Below are 21646 nucleotides of genomic sequence, written 5' to 3' on the forward strand. Positions count from 1 at the left end.
GAAAAGGCAAATCCATAAAGATAAAAAAGTAGATTAGTAGTGGCCAGGGGATAGAGTGAAGGGAGACTGGGCAGTCTCAGCTACGGAATTTTTTTTAAGGGGTGATGAAAATGTCCTGCAATTACATACTGGTGATGGTTGCAAAACTTGGAAGTGATCAAAAACCAATGATACACTTCAAAAGAGGAAATTTTATAGTATAAAATTATGTCTCAATTTAAAAAAACCAAATTTGTGCACAAAGTGTGCTCGCTGGTATTGTTTCTAACTCCTCTCAAAGGACAGCTCTGGGAAAGAGATGTTTCTATATTCACTTCATGTATGACACATGAACATGCATATACACGCATCCAACATCTAGCTATTGACACAAAAAACCCACACTGCTATCTCCAATTCCAGTCTAATACCACGAGGCTCATTCTATCCTTCCCCCTATTCAGATTTGTAATTCCCTCCTATGACAGCAAGAAATCTGAGAATCTCAGAATTGGAATCCGGACAGTTCAGCTCTCCTAACCATTACCTTTAGGCTGACCATTTACTTTAACAAAACTACAACTTACTGAACAAAATTCAGCAAACTTCTCTTAACTGATACTCACAGTGATACTGTCCAAGAGTTTGGCCATATGTTTAATAATTTCACCATGTTGAACAGGTTGCATTTGCAGTAATTTCTTTATAACAACCACACTTTCAGCAACAACTATTTCTGAAAAAGATAGAAATTATTCATACTAAATATGTATAATTCAATTCAAATGCAATATGCTTGGTAAAATGTAAACTTAAATTAGAAAGACATTCTATTTAATATATGCCTTAAAAGACTATGTGAAAAGTATAACCGCCCTGAGTGCACTTCCAAATCTGAGGTGTGAACATCTGTCTCAACTAGAAGAGTTAACTTTAATTTCTAACCTCTGTTGCTGTCTCCTAGCTTCTGTAGTTCCCTATCTCTGCATCTTTAGATCAAGAAAGCAAGAGAGGTTGGATTATGCTGCCCACCATAGTGTTCTATGTCTTTGGCTTTTAACCAGGTCCTCAAATACTGCTCTTTGATTCCTATAAATTATATAGTTGAAATCAATTATCTACAATCTAAACAACATTTTCCCTATTCTGCAGAAAACAGCAAACTAAAACACTAGAAAACAATTTCCTTAAGCGAAATGTCCAGAAAAGTGAGTAGTAAAGATGAGTGGTAGTAGGAAAGACGTTACTGTAGAAATAGCATGGAGTGTGAAACCAGAAAGAATGGGATTGTGAGCTGGATTGTCTCTATTTGTTCTATGAAGTCCACTCTGCCTTTCTTTCCCTAGCACTGTGCCTGAAGAGGCCCACCTGTAGTCTGCCTCAACCAGACTCCCTTGGTCCTGGCTTACAGCTGTGTTTAGCCAACAGAAAGCTTCAGCAGGAGTTGGGGGAGGGAGGAGATATTTATTATCCTGGATCCCTACTCTGCCAGCCTCCTCTACCTGGTATCACATGCAATCCCCTACTCAAGGTACTGCAAGTGCCTCTCTTCTGCAGGGTCTGGTAACTGCTTCTGCTCCTCACACCCCTTCCCTTTAATCTGAGGTATGGTAAAGGCCTCCCACGATTGATAGCCTGTCAGCTCTAGGGTGTTACATTATATCTTGTTGGTTTCCCTTAATCCTGCCCACAGTTTACAAATAGTTCATTCACTAAATTCGCTTCAATCATCCCTTTTAAGTGTGCCATCTGTTTATTGCCACAGCCTTAACTAATATAGTAACTGCTACTAGATGTGGATAGGAAGCAAATCCTCAAACTGGGATTACGGGATTGAGTTATCACACTAAACTGGCCAATCATTGGTCCAGTTTCTTTTTGGTGGTACTGGTAAAGAAATGTACTATAACTCATCTGAGAACCTGACCTTATGAAATGAATCTTATATAATGTGTTATTAATGCTAGTTATGCCAGAGAAATAAATCAACATTGTCTTTACTTATTATTTTGATATTTTTATTAATAGGGCTTCATGGCTATTAGGAATTCCCCTAGTGTATACTACACAAAGGTTTATTTTAATACTATATTAGAAATACCATGATTTGTGTCCTATTACTCTTTTTTTTTTTTGAGACAGAGTCTTGCTCTGTCACCCAGGCTGGAGCGCCGTGGCGCAATTTCGGCTCACTGCAACCTCCGCCTCCCAGATTCAAGCAATTCTCCTGCCGCAGCCTCCTGAGTAGCTGGGATTACAGGCGCACACCACCACACCTGGCTAATTTTTTTATTTTTAGTAGAGATGGGGTTTCTCCATGTTGGTCAGGCTGATCTCAAACTCCTGACCTCATGATCCACCTGCCTTTGCCTCCCAAAGTGCTGGGATTACAGGCGTAAGTCACCGCGCCCGGCCTACTGTTTCACTGAAATGCATTTTTTATACAGCTCCCTTTAAGAATATAAACAAAATTCATCATTCTAATCCTTAGTAAATATATGTATTTCAAACTGTTTACCTATTTATCCATAAGAATAATAAATTAACTAATATTGACCAGGCACAGTGGCTCAGCACTTTGGGAGGCCGAGGCAGGAGGATGGCTTGATCCCAGGAGTTCAAGACCAGCCTGGGCAACATAGAAAATCCCATGTCTACAAAAAATACAAAAATTAGCCAGGAGTTATAGTATGTGCCTATAGTAGCAGCTATTCAGGAGGCTGAAGTAGGAGAATCACCTGGGCCCAGGAAGGTTGAGGCTGAAGGGAGCCGTGATCACAACACTGCACTCCAGCCTGGGTGACAGAGTGAGAAAAGAAAAAACAAAAAAAAAATCTAGTATGATTTAACTAAAAGCTAACTAATATTAATGCTTTAGTTTACAAAATGACATATATTTCATTAACGTCTCACAATAATATAAGGTAGGTACCTTATTATTATTATTTTAAAGATGAAGGGAGATGCACTGGAATTATATCACTTTGTCTAGAATTCAAACTCAGAACTAGGATGTACATTCTACCTATATATGTTCTATGCTATTATAAGCAAGTATTACTTTTTTTTTTTTTTTTTTTTTTTTTTTGAGACAGAGTTTTGCTCTTGTTGCCCAGGCTGGAGTGCAGTGGCGCCATCTCGGTTCACTGCAACCTCCACCACCTGGATTCAAGCAATTCTCCTGCCTCAGCCTCCCAAGTAGCTGGGATTACAGGCACCTGCCACCACACCCACCTAATTTTTTGTATTTTTAGTAGAGATGGGGTTTCGCCACGTTGGGCAGACTGGTCTTAAACTCCTGACCTCAGGTGATCCACCCACCTCAGCCTCCCAAATGCTAGGACTACCGGCATGAGCCATCACACCTGCCTATAGGCAAGTATTACTTCTATAACGACTACCTCTTGGTGCTATGAGGAAAGCAAAGGTAAATGAGAATTAGATTCTGCCCTCATCAAACTTACACTCTAGTAGAAAAATAAATGGTTATGTGATTACTATGCAAAGCTAAATTTGGTAAGTGTGGTTTTAAAGAATGCACAGTATAACAAATTTGTATTTTAAAAATACATTATTGCAAAACTAGCCTAAGTAAGAGAAAAAATGTCACATAATTTAATTATCTACAAGCAGAGGCAGGATCGGCTATGGCTGAAAAATGTGTTTGGCATCATTTATCTTTAGGAACTACGTTAGTTTCCTATTGTTGCTGTCACAGATTACTAAAAACATAGTGGCTTAAAACGATGCAAATTTGTCATTGTACAGTTCTAAAGCCAGAAGTCTAACATAGGTCTTATGGGACTAACATCAAGTTGTCAACAGGGCTGTGTTCCCTCTGGAAGTTTTAGGGGAAATCTGTTCCTTCCCCGTTCCAACTTCTCAAGCATGCCCACTTTCCTTGGTTCAAAGACCTCTTCCAAGAATCACATTACCCTGACCTTCTGACATCTTCTGACTGACCTGCCTCTCTCTTTCCCGTATAAAGACCCACATGATAACATTAGGTCCATCCACATAATCTCCCCATCTATAGAAACTTGACTTAATCATATCTGCGAAGTCTCTTTTTCCATGTAAGGTAACATATTCACAGGTTCTGGGCATCTTTGGAGTGCAATAATTCTGCCTACCACAGGTGCCTTCTCATTCCCCTCAGGTAATTCCACTCTGCTTCTCCTTTATGCTACCTCTTGGTTTCCAAAGACCTCAGCACGTTGGTGCTACTCTATCAGAAGCACAAAATGATCCTATGTTTTAGATATTTCCTAACTTCCTCCTTGTCCTCAACAAAACTTAATGGACCTAACTCTAAAAAGTACAGCTACTATCATACCCATTTTACAAATGAAGAATCTGGCGCACAGGTAGATTGAGTAATTTACTCAGGATAGCTGTAACATTCAATATAGGTGGTATAGTCCTACATGTAAGCAAATAGCTGGCAAGAGAGTAAGTGGTCACTATATGGGGAGACTATAATATATTCGTCTTACATTACTATCTCCCTCCAATAGACTATGAGCTCTATAAAGGCAGGAACCTTTTATAAGTTAAATAAATATCCTATTAATATGCTCAACATTTATTAAAGATCTCAACTGATTTAAGTCTTCAATAAATGCTTACTGAATTTTTTTTTTTTTTTTTGAGATGGAGTCTCGCTCTGTTGCCCAGGCTGGAGTGCAGTGGTGTGATCTCGGCTCGACAAAACAGTCTTCTGCCTCACTCCTTTTAGAGTAGATGGCAATAAGGTTATTCAAAAAAGTAAATTTTGCTAATATGTTACCTAAAATAAATTACCTAAGTCAACTAAAATGTAGATTTCTCTTACTAAAGGTCTATAAGAAATTGGTTTATCAAATTAATCTTAGAGAGTAATAATGGACTGTTTTAGGGCAAGCTTCAAGTCTGCTTAGAAAGGCTCTTAACAACACACACACAAAACTAGAAGTCCAAGAGAAATATATTAAACATATATAAAAACAATTGAGCCCAAATGTCCCTGAGGTTTAAAGATTCATTATTTGAAGAGATGATGAGGTATTCATTTCAATATAAAAATCAAAGAATTACAGATTCCTAGAGCCTTAGAAGATTTTACAGATTTTAAAGAAACTGAGTCTTCATTCACAGTATTTATTCCTAAAAGTAGATCTTTTAATACAAAGAGGAAGGGGCTCTATTGTCAGGATGGCTATGTTAAAGTTAAAAATACTATGACTTTCTTTTATGTGACTAATTTTGATATAAATATTCTCCTTATTTGTTTTACCTCTCACTTTTACTGAGCCAGACTTCCAAACTACAAAAAATAGTGTAGCATATGTGATACAGAGATAATTAATCAGGTATTATGGGCTAATGATGATTATGCAAATATCATCTAGACAATACAATTTAAGTTTGTTAATATTCACTGCAGGGGAAAAAAAAAAAAAAAACATGGTTAAGAGTTTTATCAAAAAACAAAAGCCTAACCATTAAAATATCAGAATTTAAAATAGTAAATCCTTCTACTTTTAGAGAGGGAGTATATATTATATTAGTCTTTCATTTTCTATTTATAAAACAATCTAGTCTTCCCTTAAAAGTGATGTAGTGGTAGAATATTTATCTTTTAAAGTCAGTAAAAATATTTGTTGAGAAATTAAATCTGAAGCAGAAATAACTGCTTTAAAATCCAAAGCTTGAAATTTTCCATCAGAAAAAAAAAGTCAAAAAATAAAATTGAGAAAATTTGAATATATTTTGTATTTGAATGAACTAATCAGTGTTCTAACTAACTTCCAGTGCTTTCCGTATACAACTAAAATGTAAAAGAACAATTGCCGTGGCAAATCTTGGTTCATAATCTTTAATGGTACAAGGTTATTTTCCCAAGGTATGTATTTTATTTGGTCGAATAGAAAGTCATTATTAAAGGCACAGAAAAATTTCTTCAAAACACATTTTTAAAGTCACATTTTGAAATGTGACATAGAAACAGAGATAAAAGGATTATTGTTAAAAGTAGAAAGAGATAGAGTGGATGACACTTATCATCCTATCTCCACTAGCTATTTTGTAGAGATAAAAAAATTTTTAAACCTATTGTCTTGATAATTTTGGTTGGCATTTATTTGGAGTTTTAATACTACAGGTAGAAAAATCTTTAGTCATAATATCTTCAGTTTACAGGTACAAGTTTAAAATTTTATGCTCACAACAAAAATCAGTGTTATCTGGGAATAAAGTTTGTTCTAATTTTTTTCATCAGAAATACTTTCAACAATGTTACAGTTTTCTAAAGATAGCTACATGTGGGAAAAGGTAATTAGGGATTATAGGATTCTTGTACTAAAAAGTTATTTTTCAAATAAAATGTAATCAATTTTATTGTTTTACCTCATGGGCTGCTATATCATATATGTCCATATCTAGACATGACATAAACATAAGTATATTTTAAATCCCATAAATAATTTCAATGATTTTACAAAGAAAATTATGCTTTTCTTTAAAAAGTCTTTTTAATTAAATACGTAATTATAATAAAAGTCCTTTAAACAAAATTATTTTAAAGGTAAAGTTGGCTTTTCTTTCTTTCTCTAAATGGCTCCACTTATTTTAAAGCCTTACCCACAGAAATAACTGACGCTTTGCCATAGAACAATATGGGATCTAGATTACATATTTTACTGGATATTACCTATCCAGTTTTACCAAACACTTAGATATTGTTTGGCTTAAAAACATAAAGCTACTCCAAGTTGATGGCTTTTAAATCTAGTTAATTTTGAATATAAAATTATTAGGTGAATTTCTGAGGAAAAAAATGTTGAAGGTATAACATGTTTTTTGATCTAGCCACTTCTCCATGTTATAGTCATTTGCCTGCTTTTAGCACCCTCTGCAGGTGAACCAATATTATGCATGACTTACATGCCATTAAAATGCAGTAAAAAGATGGAAAGGATACAATCAAGGTGATTAAACTGTAAAGAAGTAAAACATATTTTCATAGATCTGTTGCAGTAAAACAAATACTACCAGCTAGTTAACGGCCTATTTTACGGAAAAAAAAAAAAAAAAAAAAAGAAAGAACCCAGAATATGCATATTTATGTGCATTTCAAGGATAAAGTGCTACTTATTGTGACCATACTACTGACATAACTGGAAAAGCTCAAATGCAAAGTTAGAAAAAGTTACAACTTGGAAATAATGCCAAGAATATTCAAATTATAAATCACTTGAAAACAAAATAAAACTGTGAACTTACCATCCCTGTTGGACAGCAGACAGACCAAGCCATTGAGGCACGTGTCAGTTACTTCCACGATGTTGGTTGCACATCTGCCTATAGTCTGAATAGTGGCTGCTGCAAATTGTTTATCCTGGCTTTTCACATAGGTCTAAAAGATATTATTTCAATTAGTTTACACATTGGTATTATCGAGTTAACCAAAAATCTGATTATATTAAATTTCGTCAATATGTAAGAATTCTGGAATATATAAACTTCTCATAAGCACAATATGAGGACCAAGTGATGATGTAGATTAATTTCATTTTGTTTTGATTTTTTTACTTAATGAATGTGCCTACGGACGAAGCACATTTTCAAGCCAGGCTCATTCACCTGTGGCCCTAGTGGCTTGAGACTGCAAAACAGATAGTAGGAGCAGTCACCCAAAGACAGCAATTAGTTTAAGTGCAAGGTTGAAAGAGATGATGAGAGCTCTCTCTTTGGAGGTTTCAGTTCATTTACCAGCAGCATCTGTGAATCTATGGGAAAAAAAGGTCACTTTTTCAGAGACACTAAATCTAAGAATTGGGAGAAAAGGAAGAAAGGGACCAGTAGGCTATTTACAAACATTTAACTTTCAAAATCTATCACAATGGTGGTAAAAGAATAATAGTTACAATGAACAGTATTTCAATAAAGACTTCAAATACTCACTTTATAATAAAATACCATACTTTTGAAACCAGTTTTCTTTAAAAGTATGCTTTAAAAATATACTGTAAAGGGTATATGTGTGTGTGTGTGTGTATATATAATATATATATACATACACTATATATATAGTATATAGTATATATAATATATACACTATATAGTATATAGTATATATATAATATATACACTATATAGTATATAGTATACACACATATATAGTATATATACACACACACGCTATATATATACACACACACTATATATAATATACACACACTATATATAGTGTATATATATACACACACACTATATATAGTGTATATATACACACACACTATATACATACAAATTTAAAAATAAAGAAATAAATCACTGATTTAACAACAGGAAGTTAAAAGATCTTTTAAAAATTTATAATAGCCCTAGAGAATTTCACTTTGGTTAGAACCTTCCTAATTTTTACATGACAAAAGCTTCCACTGTTTACAGAAATATACATACTTTATATCATATATATGAAATTTGAAATGTCATTAACAATTGAAATTTTTAAGAAAGAGTCCCAACCTCAAATAAGAAGTATACAATGTAGACTTAACACTATGGTTATCAAAAATGCAAAAAAAGTATATACATTTAAGTGGTGTCTAAACAACGAATGGAGGAGAAAATCTAAAGATATCTAAAAAAATACAAATCTGCTAAAAATGGTACCCACAAGGTGATTAAATGTTGAAGAAATAAATTAATTAAACTCTCCTAGTTTTTTATATTTAAAAGTGTTCCTGAATAATTTAATTTCCTTAACTAAAAATATATACTTATGAGTCTTTAGAAACATTCCCTATTTTACCCAAAAAGTTGCTAAAAGTATAACTATGAGCGTAACACCAAATATAGACAGAAGGTACAAATTTAGAGAGTGATAAAAATGAATACATGAAAAAAATATACTTAAAAGTTTGACTGAAAAACGGACCTTATTAAACATCCCAATATCAAATGAAAAGACTAGATGACCAAAATTTTGAAACAGGTCTAGTATGTGCCCTCTATACAACCCATTCCATAAGATTACCTAAGTCTCCCTTCGTACAATCCTAGGAGACTTGATATAAGCAAAAAGTAGACAGTGAGAGGACACCCAAAGAGACTAGACAGGACAACAGGAAAGGAACAAGAATAAACACAAAGACCAGTACTTTAAATAAATAACATTATAAGAATGAAGTGAAAATCAAATTCAAGCAATGATCTACAGCTATAAGATTACTGAATAAGAACATAAAATACTATATTTTCTGTCATATAAATGAGTGCATTTCCAGAACATCTTAATTTTTTAAGAAATTTGTCTAGAAAGATACACATCATAAAAGTAGAGTCATCCAGGTATGAAAATATAAATTATGGACATGCCGTATTTATTCTACTACTCCTGTAAAAAATTTAAAAATCACATAGCTAAAAAGAAATAGTGTACATAGTGTCTTATACCCAAGAAAAAATTTAATACTGGCATATAGGAGAACTATGGTAAAAAATACATCTCTGAAAGTTGGAAGCTGATAAAAGAAAAACTCTGTGATTACTGCATAGTATGTGGTATATTTTTGTTAAGAAAACAGATAATGGAATGTAAAAGTCATGATACTGATGTAAAGTTTTCTATTGCTGTGCTCTACCACTAAGGTTTCAGAGATGACCTTTCCATCATAAACGGTATGATGTCCATGAAGTAGTTTTTGAATAATATTTTGGGGGAAAATGCAGCTAGGAAGATTCTTACACGGCATAAAAGTACAACAAAACAAATCAAAATAAAAAACAGCAATTTAAAAAATCATAGTGGGGCAATTATAAACAACATTTTTGAGCTATATATGAGGCCACGGGGGTAGTGTCAAAAATAGTGATAGGTCAATAAAATAGGAACAACCAGGTAAGAAATGAAGCCACTTTCATGACCACAGAGTACAGAAAGGATTATTTATGTTGGCAGCACAAAAAGATGAAATTCTTACCAGAAATGCAATTTCAAACAAAGACAGAGTTATAAACCAAAGTCCTTCAAAGTCTATGAAAATATGAAAGAGAATACTATGTTTTCCTTAAATTATAAATTTGTAATTATTCTTACAAATTTGTAAATTTCTTAGTTGTCAATCTTGTACCAATCACTATTTTATGTACATAATTACTTATTTCTAGATAGAAAAAGATGCATATTTAAGACTGAACATATGTTTTAGAAGTTTTTTATAATTAGCACTGTACACGAACCTGAAATTCTCGAAGAAGAGTTGATATGTTGGCTTCATTTGCCAAGTTTGTCAAAATTTCAAGCTGTAGAAGACAAAAGAGGAAGTAAACATTTAAAAACAATGATAGCAAGATGAATTTAATAGAGTATAGGCATTTAATTGAAAGTTTATTTCACTTTTAAAAATCACATTGTCGGCCAGGCACGGTGACTCACGCCTGTAATGCCAACACTTTGGGAAGCCGAGGCAGGCGGATCACCTGAGGCCAGGAGTTCAAGACCAGCCTGACCAACATGGAGAAACCCCATCTCTACTAAAAATACAAAATTCGCCAGGCATGAGGGTGCATGCCTATAATCCCAGCTACTCGGGAGGCTGAGGCAGGAGAATCGCTGGAACCCAGGAGGCAGAGGTTGCAGTGAGCCGAGATCGTGCCATTGCACTCCAGCCTGGGAAACAAGAGTGAAACTCTGACACACACACACACACACACAAACAAATTCTGACACACACACACACACACACAAAATCACATTGTTGCCAATGTGGTAAGGCATTACACCCTTCAGGTCAATTTAGTCTACTTTCTTATGTTCACAAACTGATGACAATTCCTAGTTCTTTGAAAATAATTTGGAAAAGGAGAATCCTACATCTTCACTAACTGTTTGCTCAATGCAAACTTACAATTTATATCTAATTAACCTAAGCAGTTCTGCCAGTTTGGCTTTTGTCTTTTAGCAAAGTTAGAAAACAATTTGCCCTCCATGTTAATACATCTGTTTTCCAGATAGCAATTAATTCTCTTGATTTGTTCTCCTATAATCTACCATCCCATATACTCAGACATTTTAATTCCCTCTTCTGGATTTATAGATATAAACAATGTGTAATCTCCAATGGGCTTGTGAAAAAAAAATTTTACTAATAAAAAATATTTAGTCTTAAGAAAATCACAAAAAAACAGAAGAGACAAACAGAAGCAAATCAAGATGTGAACATAAATACATTCATATCAGTAATTACATTAAATAAAGCCAAAAAGCCAAATATTTATAGCCCCAACTGATTTTTGACAAGGCAAACAGAAACACAAAATGGGGAAAGGATACCCTATTCAACAAATGGTGTCAGGATAATTGGTAAGCCACACGTAGAAGAATGAAACTGGATCCTCATCTCTCATCTTATATAAAATTCAACTCAAGATGGATCAAAGACTTAAATCTAAGACCTGAAACCATAAAGATTCTAGAAGATAACATTGGAAAAACCCTTCTAGACACTGGCTTAGGCAAAGACTTCATGACCCAAATCCAATAACAAATGCAACAAAAACAAAGATAAATAGATGGGGCTTAATTAAACTAGAAAGCTTCTGCACAGCATAAGAAATAATCAGCAGAGTTAACAGACAACCCACAGAGTGGAAGAAAATCTTCACAGTCTATACATATGACAAAGGACTAATATCCAGAATCTACAAAGAACACAAAGAAATCAGCAAGAAAAAAACAATCCCACCATAAAGTAGGCAAAGGAAATGAATAGACAATTCTCAAAGATATACAAATGGCCAACAAGCATATGGAAAAACGCTCAACATAACTACTTATTAGGGAAATGCAAATCAAAACCACAATGCGAAACCACCTCACTCCAGCAAGAATGGCCATAATCAAAAAATAAAAAAATAATAGATGTTAGCATGGATGTGGTGAAAGGGAACACTTTTACACTGTTGGTGGGAATGTAGACTAGTACAACCACTACAGAAAACAGTGTGGAGATTCCTTTAAAAACTAAAAGTAGAACTACTGCTTGATCCAGCAATCCCACTACTAGGTATCTACCCAGAGGAAAAGAAGTCATTATACAAAAAATATACTTGCACACACGGTTATAGCAGCACAATTTGCAATTGCAAAAATATGGAACCAGCCCAAATGCCCATCAATCAACATGTGGATGAAGAACATGTTATACATATACACACACACACCGTGGAATACTGCTCAGCTACAAAAAGGAACAAAATAATGGCATTCACAGAAATTACATAGAATTGGAGACTATTATTCTAAGCGAAGTAACTCAGGAATGGAAAACCAAACATCGTTATGTTCTCACTCATAAGTGGGAGCTAAGCTATGAGGATGCAAAGGCATACGAATAATACATTGGACTTTGGGGACTCAGGGGAAAGGGGAGGGGGTGGTGAGGAATAAAAGATTACACATTGGATGCAGTGACACTGCTTGGGTGATGGGTGCACCAAAACCTCAGAAATCACTACTAAAGATTAATGCATGTAACCAAACACCACCACCTGTTCCCCAAAAACCTACTAAAATTAAAAAAAAAAAAAAACCAAACAGTAAATGATCTAAATGCTCCAATCAGAAGGCACAGACTGTAGGAGGAGTTCTTTATATATTCTGGGTACAAATCATTTATTCAGACACATGTATTAGAAATATTTTTCCCAGATTATCTTTTAATTTTTAATTTTATTTTGATAACTGTATTTTAACTTTTGGACAACTTTTTTTTTTCTTTTCCTTTTCCTTTTTTTTTTTTTTTTGAGACAAGGTCTTACTCTGTCACCCAGGCTGAAGTGCAGTGGTGTGATCATGGCTCACTGCAGCCTTAACCTCTGGGGCTCAAGCATTTCTCCCATCTGAGCCTCCCAAGTAGCTGGGACTACAGGTGCCTAACACCATGCTCAGCTTATTTTTAATTTTTTTGTAGGGATGGAGTCTCGTTGTGTTGCCCAGGCTGGTCTTAAACTCCTAGGCTCAAGCAATCCTCCTGCCTCAGCCTCCCAAAGTCCTAGGATTATAGGCATGAACCACTGCATCCAGCTGGACAACTTTTAAAAAACAATCTCAAACATACGGAAAAGCTACATGTATAGTACAAAGAACTGTTGTTGTTTTTCTGAATGATTTGAGACTACAGATGCCAATCTGATGCTACATTTTCCCCAAAAACTTCTATGTATATTTCCTATAAACAAGGATGTGTTCCACAGACTACAATACAACCAAGAAAATCAGGTTATTAAACTGATGTATTACTTTCACGTAATTTTCACTATGCATTTAAGTTTCAATAACTGTCTCAATGACATATAATAAAGGGATCCAGTTCAATATCACATATTGTAGCAAGTTGTCTCCTTTGGTCTGAAACAGTTTCTTAGTCTTCCTTTTAACTTTTATGACCTTGACACTTTCGCTAATTATAAACCAGGTTTTTTGGTAAAATATCCTTGAATTTGGGTATAATTTAGATTTTGTTATTAAACTCAGTTTTCATATGAATAATACATCATTCTAATATTGAACAGTCTTGAACAGTCCATAGTCCATCCTTTCCTCATTGGTTTGTAATATCTCCTCTACTACACGGTACATTTTTGCATGTATGGGCATGTTTCTAGGCTTTCTACTCTTTCTACTTACTTTTCTGTCTAAATAACATACTATTTTAATCACAACAGATTTACATTCCTGACTGCACTCTACACCATACTTATTACTTCCTGAAAACAATGCTCTTTCATAATCCCTTGTGTTAGCATCAATTATGTTTTTCACCTTCTCTAACCCTTCAACTTCCCGATCAACCTGCCAACCAAGAAAAAAATTCACAATATTATTCTTTTAAGATCCACCCAAACGTCATCTTTTCTAAACGTCTCAGAGAATTAGCTCCACCTTTCTGTTCTTCACAACACTCAATTCAAATATCCATATCACTTAAAACACACAGTACTAAAATAAGTTAGTTACAGACAGGGTCTCACTCTATCACCCAGACTGGAGTGCAGTGGCATGCTCAATGGCTCACTGCAGCCTCAACTCTCTGGGCTCAAGCGATCTGCCCACCTCAGCCTCCCAAGTAGCTAAGATTATAGGCATGCACCACCACACCTGGCTAATTTTGATTTTTCTGTAGAGACAGAGTCTCACTACGTGGCCCAAGCTGGTGTCGAACTCCTGGCCTCAAGCAATCCTCCTACCTTAGCCTTCCAAAGTGCTAGCAATACAGGGATGAGCCACTGTGCCAAGCCCTGAGTTATTTATTTATTTATATTATTACACATTAAGTTCTAGGGTACACGTGCACAACATGCAGGTTTGATACATAGATATACGTGTGCCATGTTGGTTTGCTGCACCCCTTAACTCGTCATTTACTTTAGGTATTTCTTCTAATGCTGTCTCTCTCCCAGCCCCCAAACCTCTGACAGGCCCCGGTGTGTGATATTCCCCACCCTGTGTCCAAGTGTTCTCATTGTTCAATTCCCACCTATGAGTGAAAACATGTGGTGTTTGGTTTTCTGTCCTTGTGATAGTTTGCTGAGAATGACGATTGCCAGCTTCATCCATGTCCATGCAAAGGACATGAACTCATCCTTTCTAATGGCTGCATAGTATTCCATGGTGTATATATGCCACATTTTCTTAATTCAGTCTATCACTGATAGACATCTGGGTTGGTTCCAAGTCTTGTGATTGTGAACAGTGCTGCAATAAACATATGTGTGCATGTGTCTTTATAGTAGAATGATTTATAATCCTTTGGGTATATACTCAGTAATGGGATCACTGGGTCAAATGTTATTTCTAGTTCTAGATCCTGGAGGAATCACCACACTGTCATCCACAATGGTTGAACTAATTTACACTCCCACAAACAGTGGAACAGCATACCTATTTCTCCACATCCTCTCCAGAATCTATTGTTTCCTGACTTTTTAATGATTGCCATACTCACTGGTGTGAGATGGTATTTCATTGTGGTTTTGATTTGCATTTCTCTGATGACCAGTGATGATAAGCATTTTTTCTTTCATGTGTCTGTTGGCTGCATAGATGTCTTCTTTTGAGAAGAATCTGTTCATATCCTTTGCCTACTTTCGATGGGGTTGTTTTTTCTTGTAAATTTGTTTAAGTTCTTTGTAGATTCTGGATATTAGCCCTTTGTCAGATGGGTAGATTGCAAAAATTTTCTCCCATTCTGTAGGTTGCCTGTTCACTCTGAAGGAGGTTTCTTTTGCCATGCAGAAGCTCTTTAATTAGATCCCATTTGTCAATTTTGGCTTGTGTTACCATTGCTTTTTGGTGTTTTAGTCATGAAGTCCTTGCACATGCCTATGTCCTCAATGGTATTGCCTAGGTTTTCTTCTAGGGTGTTTATGGTTTTAGCTCTAACATTTAAGTCTCCAATCCATCTTGAATTAATTTTTTGTATAAAGTGTAAGGAAGGGATCCAGTTTCAGCTTTCTACATATGGCTAGCCAGGTTTCCCAACACCATTTATTAAATAGGGAATCCTTTCCCCATTACTTGTTTTTGTCAGGTTTGTCAAAGATCAGATGGTTGTAGATGTGTGGTGTTATTTCTGAGGCTTCTGTTCTGTTCCATTGGTCTGCATCTCTGTTTTGGTACCAGTACCATGCTGTTTTGGTTACTGTAGCCTTGTAGTATAAAGTCAGGTAGGGTGATGCCTCCAGCTTTGTTCTTTTTGCTTAGGATTGTCTTGGCAATGCGAGCTCTTTTTTGGTTCCAGATGTACTTTTTCCAATTCTGTGAAGCAAGTCATTGGGAGCTTGACAGGGATGACACTGAATCTATAAATTCCTTTGGGCAGTATGGCCATTATCACTATACTACTTCTTCCTATCCATGAGCATGAAATGTTTTTCCATTTGTTTGTGTCCTCTTTTATTTCGTTGACAAGTGGTTTGTAGTTTTCCTTGAAGAGGTCCTTCACATCCCTTGTAAGTTGGATCCCTAGGTATTTTATTCTCTTTATAATAATTGTGAATGGGAGTTCACTCATAATTTGGCTTTATGTTTGTCTGTTCTTGGTCTATAGGAATGCTTATGATTTTTGTACATTGATTTTGTATTCTGAGACTTTGCTGAAGTTGCTTTAAGGAGATTTTGGGCTGAGACGATGGGGTTTTCTAAATATACCTAAATATACAGGTCATCTGCAAACAGGGACAATTTGACTTCCTCTTTTCCTAATTGAATACCCTTCATTTCTTTCTCTTGCCTGATTGGCCTGGCCAGAACTTCCAACACTATGTTGAACAGAAGTGGTGAGAGAGGGCATCCTTGTCTTGTGCCAGTTTTCAAAGGGAATGCTTCCAGTTTTTCCCATTTAGTATGATATTGGCTGTGGGTTTGTCATAAGTAGCTCTTATTATTTTGAGATACATTCCATCAATACCTAGTTTATTGAGAGTTTTTAGCATGAAAGGCTGTTGAATTTTGTCGAAGGCCTTTTCTGCATCTACTGAGATAATCATGTGGTTTCTGTCATTGGTTCTGTTTACATGATGGATTACATTTATTGATTTGCGTACATTGAATCAGCCTTGCATTCCAGGGATGAATCCAACTTGATCGTGGTGGATAAGCTGTTTGATGTGCTGAATTCAGTTTGCCAGTATTTTATTAAGGATTTTTGCATCGATGTTCATCAGGGATATTGGTTTAAAATTCTCTTTTTTTGTTGTGTCTCTGCCAGGCTTTGGTATCAGGATGATTCTGGCCCCATAAAATGAGTTAGGGAGGATTTCCTCTTTTTCTATTGATTGGAATAGTTTCAGAAGGAATAGTACCAGCTCCTCTTTGTACCTCTGGTAGAATTCAGCAGTGAATCCATCTGGTCCTGGACTCTTTTTGGTTGGTAGGCTATTAATTATTGCCTCAATTTCAGAGCCTTTTACTGGTCTCTTTAGAGATTCAACTTCTTCCTGGTTTAGGGTGTATATGTCCAGGAATTTATCCATTTCTTCTAGTTTTTCTAGTTTGAGTAGAGACGTTTATAGTATTCTCTGATGGTAGTTTGTAGTTCTGTGAAATCGGTGGTGGTATCTCCTTTATAATTTTTTAATGCATCTATTTGATTCTTCTCTCTTTTCTTAATTAGTCTTGCTAGCGGTCTATCAATTTTGTTGATCTTTTAAAAAAACCAGCTTCTGGATTCACTGATTTTTTTTAAGGGTTTTTTGTGTCTCTATCTCTTTCCAGTCTGCTCTGATCTTAGTTATTTCTTGCCTTCTGCTAGCTTTTGAATTTGTTTGCTCTTACTTCTCTAGTTCTTTTCGTTGTGATGTTAGGGTGTCGATTTTAGATCTTTACTGATTTATCTTGTGGGCATTTAGTGCTATAAATTTCCCTCTACACACTCCTTTAAGTGTGTCCCAGAGATTCTGGTATGTTGTATCTTTGTTCTCATTGGTTTCAAAGAACATCTTTATTTCTGACTTCATTTCGTTATTTACCTTGTAGTCATTCAGGAACAGGTTGTTCAGCTTCCATGTAGTTGTGCAGTTTTGAGTGAGTTTCTTAATCCTGAGTTCTAATTTGATTGTACTGTGCTGTGAGATAGTTTGTTGTGATTTTGTTCGTTTACATTTGCTGAGGAGTGCTTTACTTCCAATTATGTGGTCAATTTTAGAATAAGCTTGATATGGTCCTGAGAAGAATGTATATTCTGTTGATGTGGGGTGGGGAGTTCTGTAGATGTCCATTAGGTCTGCTTGGTGCAGAGCTGAGTTCAAGTCCTGGATATCCTTGTTAGCCTTCTGTCTCGTTGATCTGTCTAATATTGACAGTGGGGTGTTAAAGTCTCCCATTATTATTGTGTGGGAGTCTAAGTCTCTTTGTAGGTCTCTAAGGGCTTGCTTATGAATGGGTGCTCCTGGATTGGGTGCATATATATTTAGGATAGTTAGCTCTTTTTGTTGAATTGATCCCTTTACCATTATGTAATGGCCTTCAGATCTTTGTTGGTTTGAAGTCTATTTTGTCAGAGACTAGGATTGCAACTCCTGCTTTTTTTTGCTTTCCATTTGCTCGGTACATCTTTCTCCATCCCTTTATTTTGAGCCTATGTGTATCTCTGCATGTGAGATGGGTCTCCTGAATACAGCACACTGATGGGTCTTGACTCCTTATCTAACTTGCCAGTCTGTGTCTTTTAATTGGGGCATTTAGTCCACTTACATTTAAGGTTAATACTGTTATGTTTGAATTTGATCTTGTCATTATGATATTCACAGTTTATTTTGCCCATTAGTTGATGCAGTTGCTTCATAGAATCGATGGTTTTTACAATTTGGGATGTTTCTGCAGTGGCTGGTACCGGTTATTCCTTTCCATGTTTAGTGCTTCCTTCAAGAGCTCTTGTAAGACAGGCCTGGTTGTGACAAAATCTCTCAGCATTTGCTTGTCTGTAAAGGATTTTATTTCTCCTTCACTTATGAAGCTTAGTTTGGCTGGATATGAAATTCTGGGTTGAAAATTATTTTCTTTAAGAATGCTGAATATTGGCCCCCACTCTCTTCTGGCTTGTGGGATTTCTGCCGAGAGATCTGCTGTTATTCTGATGGGCTTCCCTTTGTGGGTAACTCGACCTTTCTCTCTGGCTGCCCTTAACATTTTTTCCTTCATTTCAACTTTGGTAAATCTGACAATTATGTGTCTTGGGGTTGCTCTTCTCGAGGAGTATTCTGGGGTGTTCTCTGTATTTCTTGAATTTGAATGTTGGCCTGCCTTGCTAGGTTAGAGAAGTTCTCCTGGATAATATCCTGAAGAGTGTTTTCCAAATAGGTTCCACTCTTCCTGTCACTTTCAGGTACATCAATCAAACGTAGATTTGGTCTTTTCACACAGTCTCACATTTCTTGGAGGCTTTGTTTGTTTCTTTTTACTCTTTTTTCTATAACCTTGTCCTCTAGCTCTATTAATTTGATCTTCAATCACAGATACCCTTTCTTCCACTTGATCGAATTGGCTATTGAAGCTTGTGCATGTGTCACAAAGTTCTTGTGCCATGATTTTCAGCTCCAACAGGTCACTTAAGGTCTTCTCTACACTGTTTATTCTAGTTAGCCATTCGTCTAACCTTTTTTCAAGGTTTTTAACCTTCCTTGAGATGGGTTTGAACATGCTCCTTTAGTTCGGAGAAGTTTGTCATGATCGACCTTCTGAAGCCTACTTCTGTCAACTCGTCAAAGTCATTCTCCGTCCAGCTTTGTTCCATGCTGGTGAGGCGCTGTGATCCTTTGAAGGAGAAGAGGCGATCTGGTTTTTAGAATTTTCAGCTCTTCTGTTGTGGTTTCTCCCCATCTTTGTGGTTTTATCTACCTTTGGTCTTTGATGTTGGTGACCTACAGATGGGGTTTTGGTGTGGATGTCCTTTTAGTTGATGTTGATGCAATTCCTTTCTGTTAGTTTTCCTTCTAACAGTCAGGTCCCTCAGCTGCACGTCTGTTGGAGTTTGCCGGAGGTTCACTCCAGACTCTGTTTGCCTGAGTATCACCAGTGGAGGCTGCAGAACAGCAAATACTGCGGAACAGCAAATATTGCTGCCTGGTCCTTCCTCTGGAAGTTTCGTCCCAGAAGGGCACCTGTCTATATGAGGTGTCTGTTGGCCCCTACTGGGAGGCGTTTCCCAGTTAGGCTACCTAGGGGTCAGGGACCCACTTGAGGAGGCAGTCTGTATGTTCTCAGAGCTCAAACACCGAGTTGGAAGAACCACTGCTCTCTTCAGAGCTGCCAGACAGGGACGTTTATGTCTGTAAAAGCTGTCCGCTGCCTTTTGTTCAGCTATGCCCTGCCCACAGAGTCAGTCTACAGAGGAAGCAGGCCTTGCTGAGCTGCGGTGGGCTCTGCCCAGTTCAAGCTCCCTAGCCGCTTTGTTTACCTATTCAAGCCTCAGCAATGGCGGACGACCCTCCCAAGCTGGGCTGCCACCTCGCAGTTTGATCTCAGGCTGCTGCATTAGTAGTGAGCAAGGCTCCATGGGCATGGGACCTACTGAGCCAACCTTGTCTGCTGGTTGCTAAGACCTTGGGAAAAGCTCAGTATTTTGGTGGGAGTGTCCCATTTTTCCAGGTACAGTCTGTCCCGGCTTCCCCCGGCTAGGAAAGGGAAATCCCCCGACCCCTTGCGCTTCATGGGTGAGGCGACGCCCCACTCTGCTTCAGCTTGCCTTCCGGGGCTGCACTCACTGTCCAATCAGTCCCAGTGAGATGAACCAGGTATCTCAGTTGGAAATGCAGAAATCACCCATCTTCTGCGTCCATCAAGCTGAGAGCTGCAGACCAGAGCTATTCCTATTCAGCCATCTTGGACCCAACCTCCGAAGTTATTTATTTAAATGCCTGTCTCCTTCAGTAATCTGTGAGTTAATCAAGTTGTAGGTAGAATGGCTTAACTTTACATTATCAGAATGTAGTACAGTAATTAGTATATAATAATATTGAAAAGTATAAAGAAAAACCCTTAACTGTATCAATGTTTTTTGAAAAGCAGGACTGCATCCCGCAGATGCTAAAAGCTATTGCAATATCTCTTCAAAACAAATGTGTTAAAAGCATCTGAAAAATGAAAGCATACATACCTTCAGTGTCTTGATCATAGTTGGATCAGTTGACCTAACATAGAAACTCTTCAGATAAGGTTCGAACATCCCCTAGATTACAAAAACAAATACAAGAATACATTAAGGTACTAATGTGTTCACGTGTCTCTTAAATTATGTGTTCAGAACGTACATACCTTTCTTTGAATTGACATAGTTGCTATATTTTGTAGGACAATATACTGCACCTCCCTAGAAATCAAAAGAGAATTATCACTGGGTATATGTTCCAATGAAACATCTTCAAGTAAGCACTATAATAATGAAAAAGAATTAGCAATAATTTCATAGTGAATGAGACTCTTAAATGTAATATTGAGAAGTTTTTAGTAAATCTTAGACATCTGCCATTTTAATGCACTTTTTCTATAAAATACCAATAAATTACATGTGATTTATCATGAAGAATAGTTAAAACAAATTTTACAATAAAGTACTCCTAAAATATAAAGTTAACATTTTAGCTGCTTTGAACACATCCAAGGAAAGTATTCCTAGTGTTACTGGGGTAAATATGACCACACTGTTATTATTAACTCATTCTTCCCAAGGCAAAGGTCAGATTTAAAAAGCAGTCATGATATTTTTAGATCCAAATATCTAATAAATGAACTGAATCTGGTATAAGGCTTCACGTGAAAGACCAATTCCAGGTCTTTCTGATAGCCTTTGAACTAGCCATAGGAAAAAAAAAAAAAGTGCTGAGCTAGCAAAAGAGAAAAATAATAGCTGGATATAAAGATATGGAGAATAGGTACACAAAGGAAATGGCATCTCATTTGTTACTAAGCCAGTCAAGAGCTAAAATTGTGGACTAAGTTCCAGTTAAGGGCAAAAATAAATACATGGTTCTTTCCTTCCAACCCAATTAGTTGAAACAAGCACTCAATGAAAAACACTGTTTCAAATTAAAACAACTAATTACTGAAAAATAGCTAAGGTATGTCAAATAGCTGAAATGAAGGTATTCTTAAACACAGAACAAAAGTCTGAATTAAACCTGA

At 36.3% G+C, this 21646-nt stretch overlaps 1 protein-coding gene across 5 annotated transcripts in view; it reads right to left on the bottom strand.

Annotated features, from left to right (window-relative positions):
• AP3B1 (adaptor related protein complex 3 subunit beta 1) overlaps positions 1-21646 on the bottom strand; it is a 297879-nt gene that overhangs the window by 151932 nt on the left and 124301 nt on the right. For all 5 annotated transcript variants that reach the window (XM_073993667.1, XM_045393910.2, XM_045393911.3 and 2 more), the window contains 5 exons: positions 20780-20834; positions 20622-20693; positions 10207-10269; positions 7243-7375; positions 606-715 (listed from right to left, as the gene is read on the bottom strand). In XM_073993667.1, the coding sequence (XP_073849768.1) occupies positions 606-715; positions 7243-7375; positions 10207-10269; positions 20622-20693; positions 20780-20834 (433 nt within the window). The remainder of the gene's footprint in view (positions 1-605; positions 716-7242; positions 7376-10206; positions 10270-20621; positions 20694-20779; positions 20835-21646) is intronic.

The sequence above is a fragment of the Macaca fascicularis genome, chromosome 6, assembly GCF_037993035.2.
Source record: "Macaca fascicularis isolate 582-1 chromosome 6, T2T-MFA8v1.1".
Classification (NCBI taxonomy): Eukaryota; Metazoa; Chordata; class Mammalia; order Primates; family Cercopithecidae; genus Macaca; species Macaca fascicularis.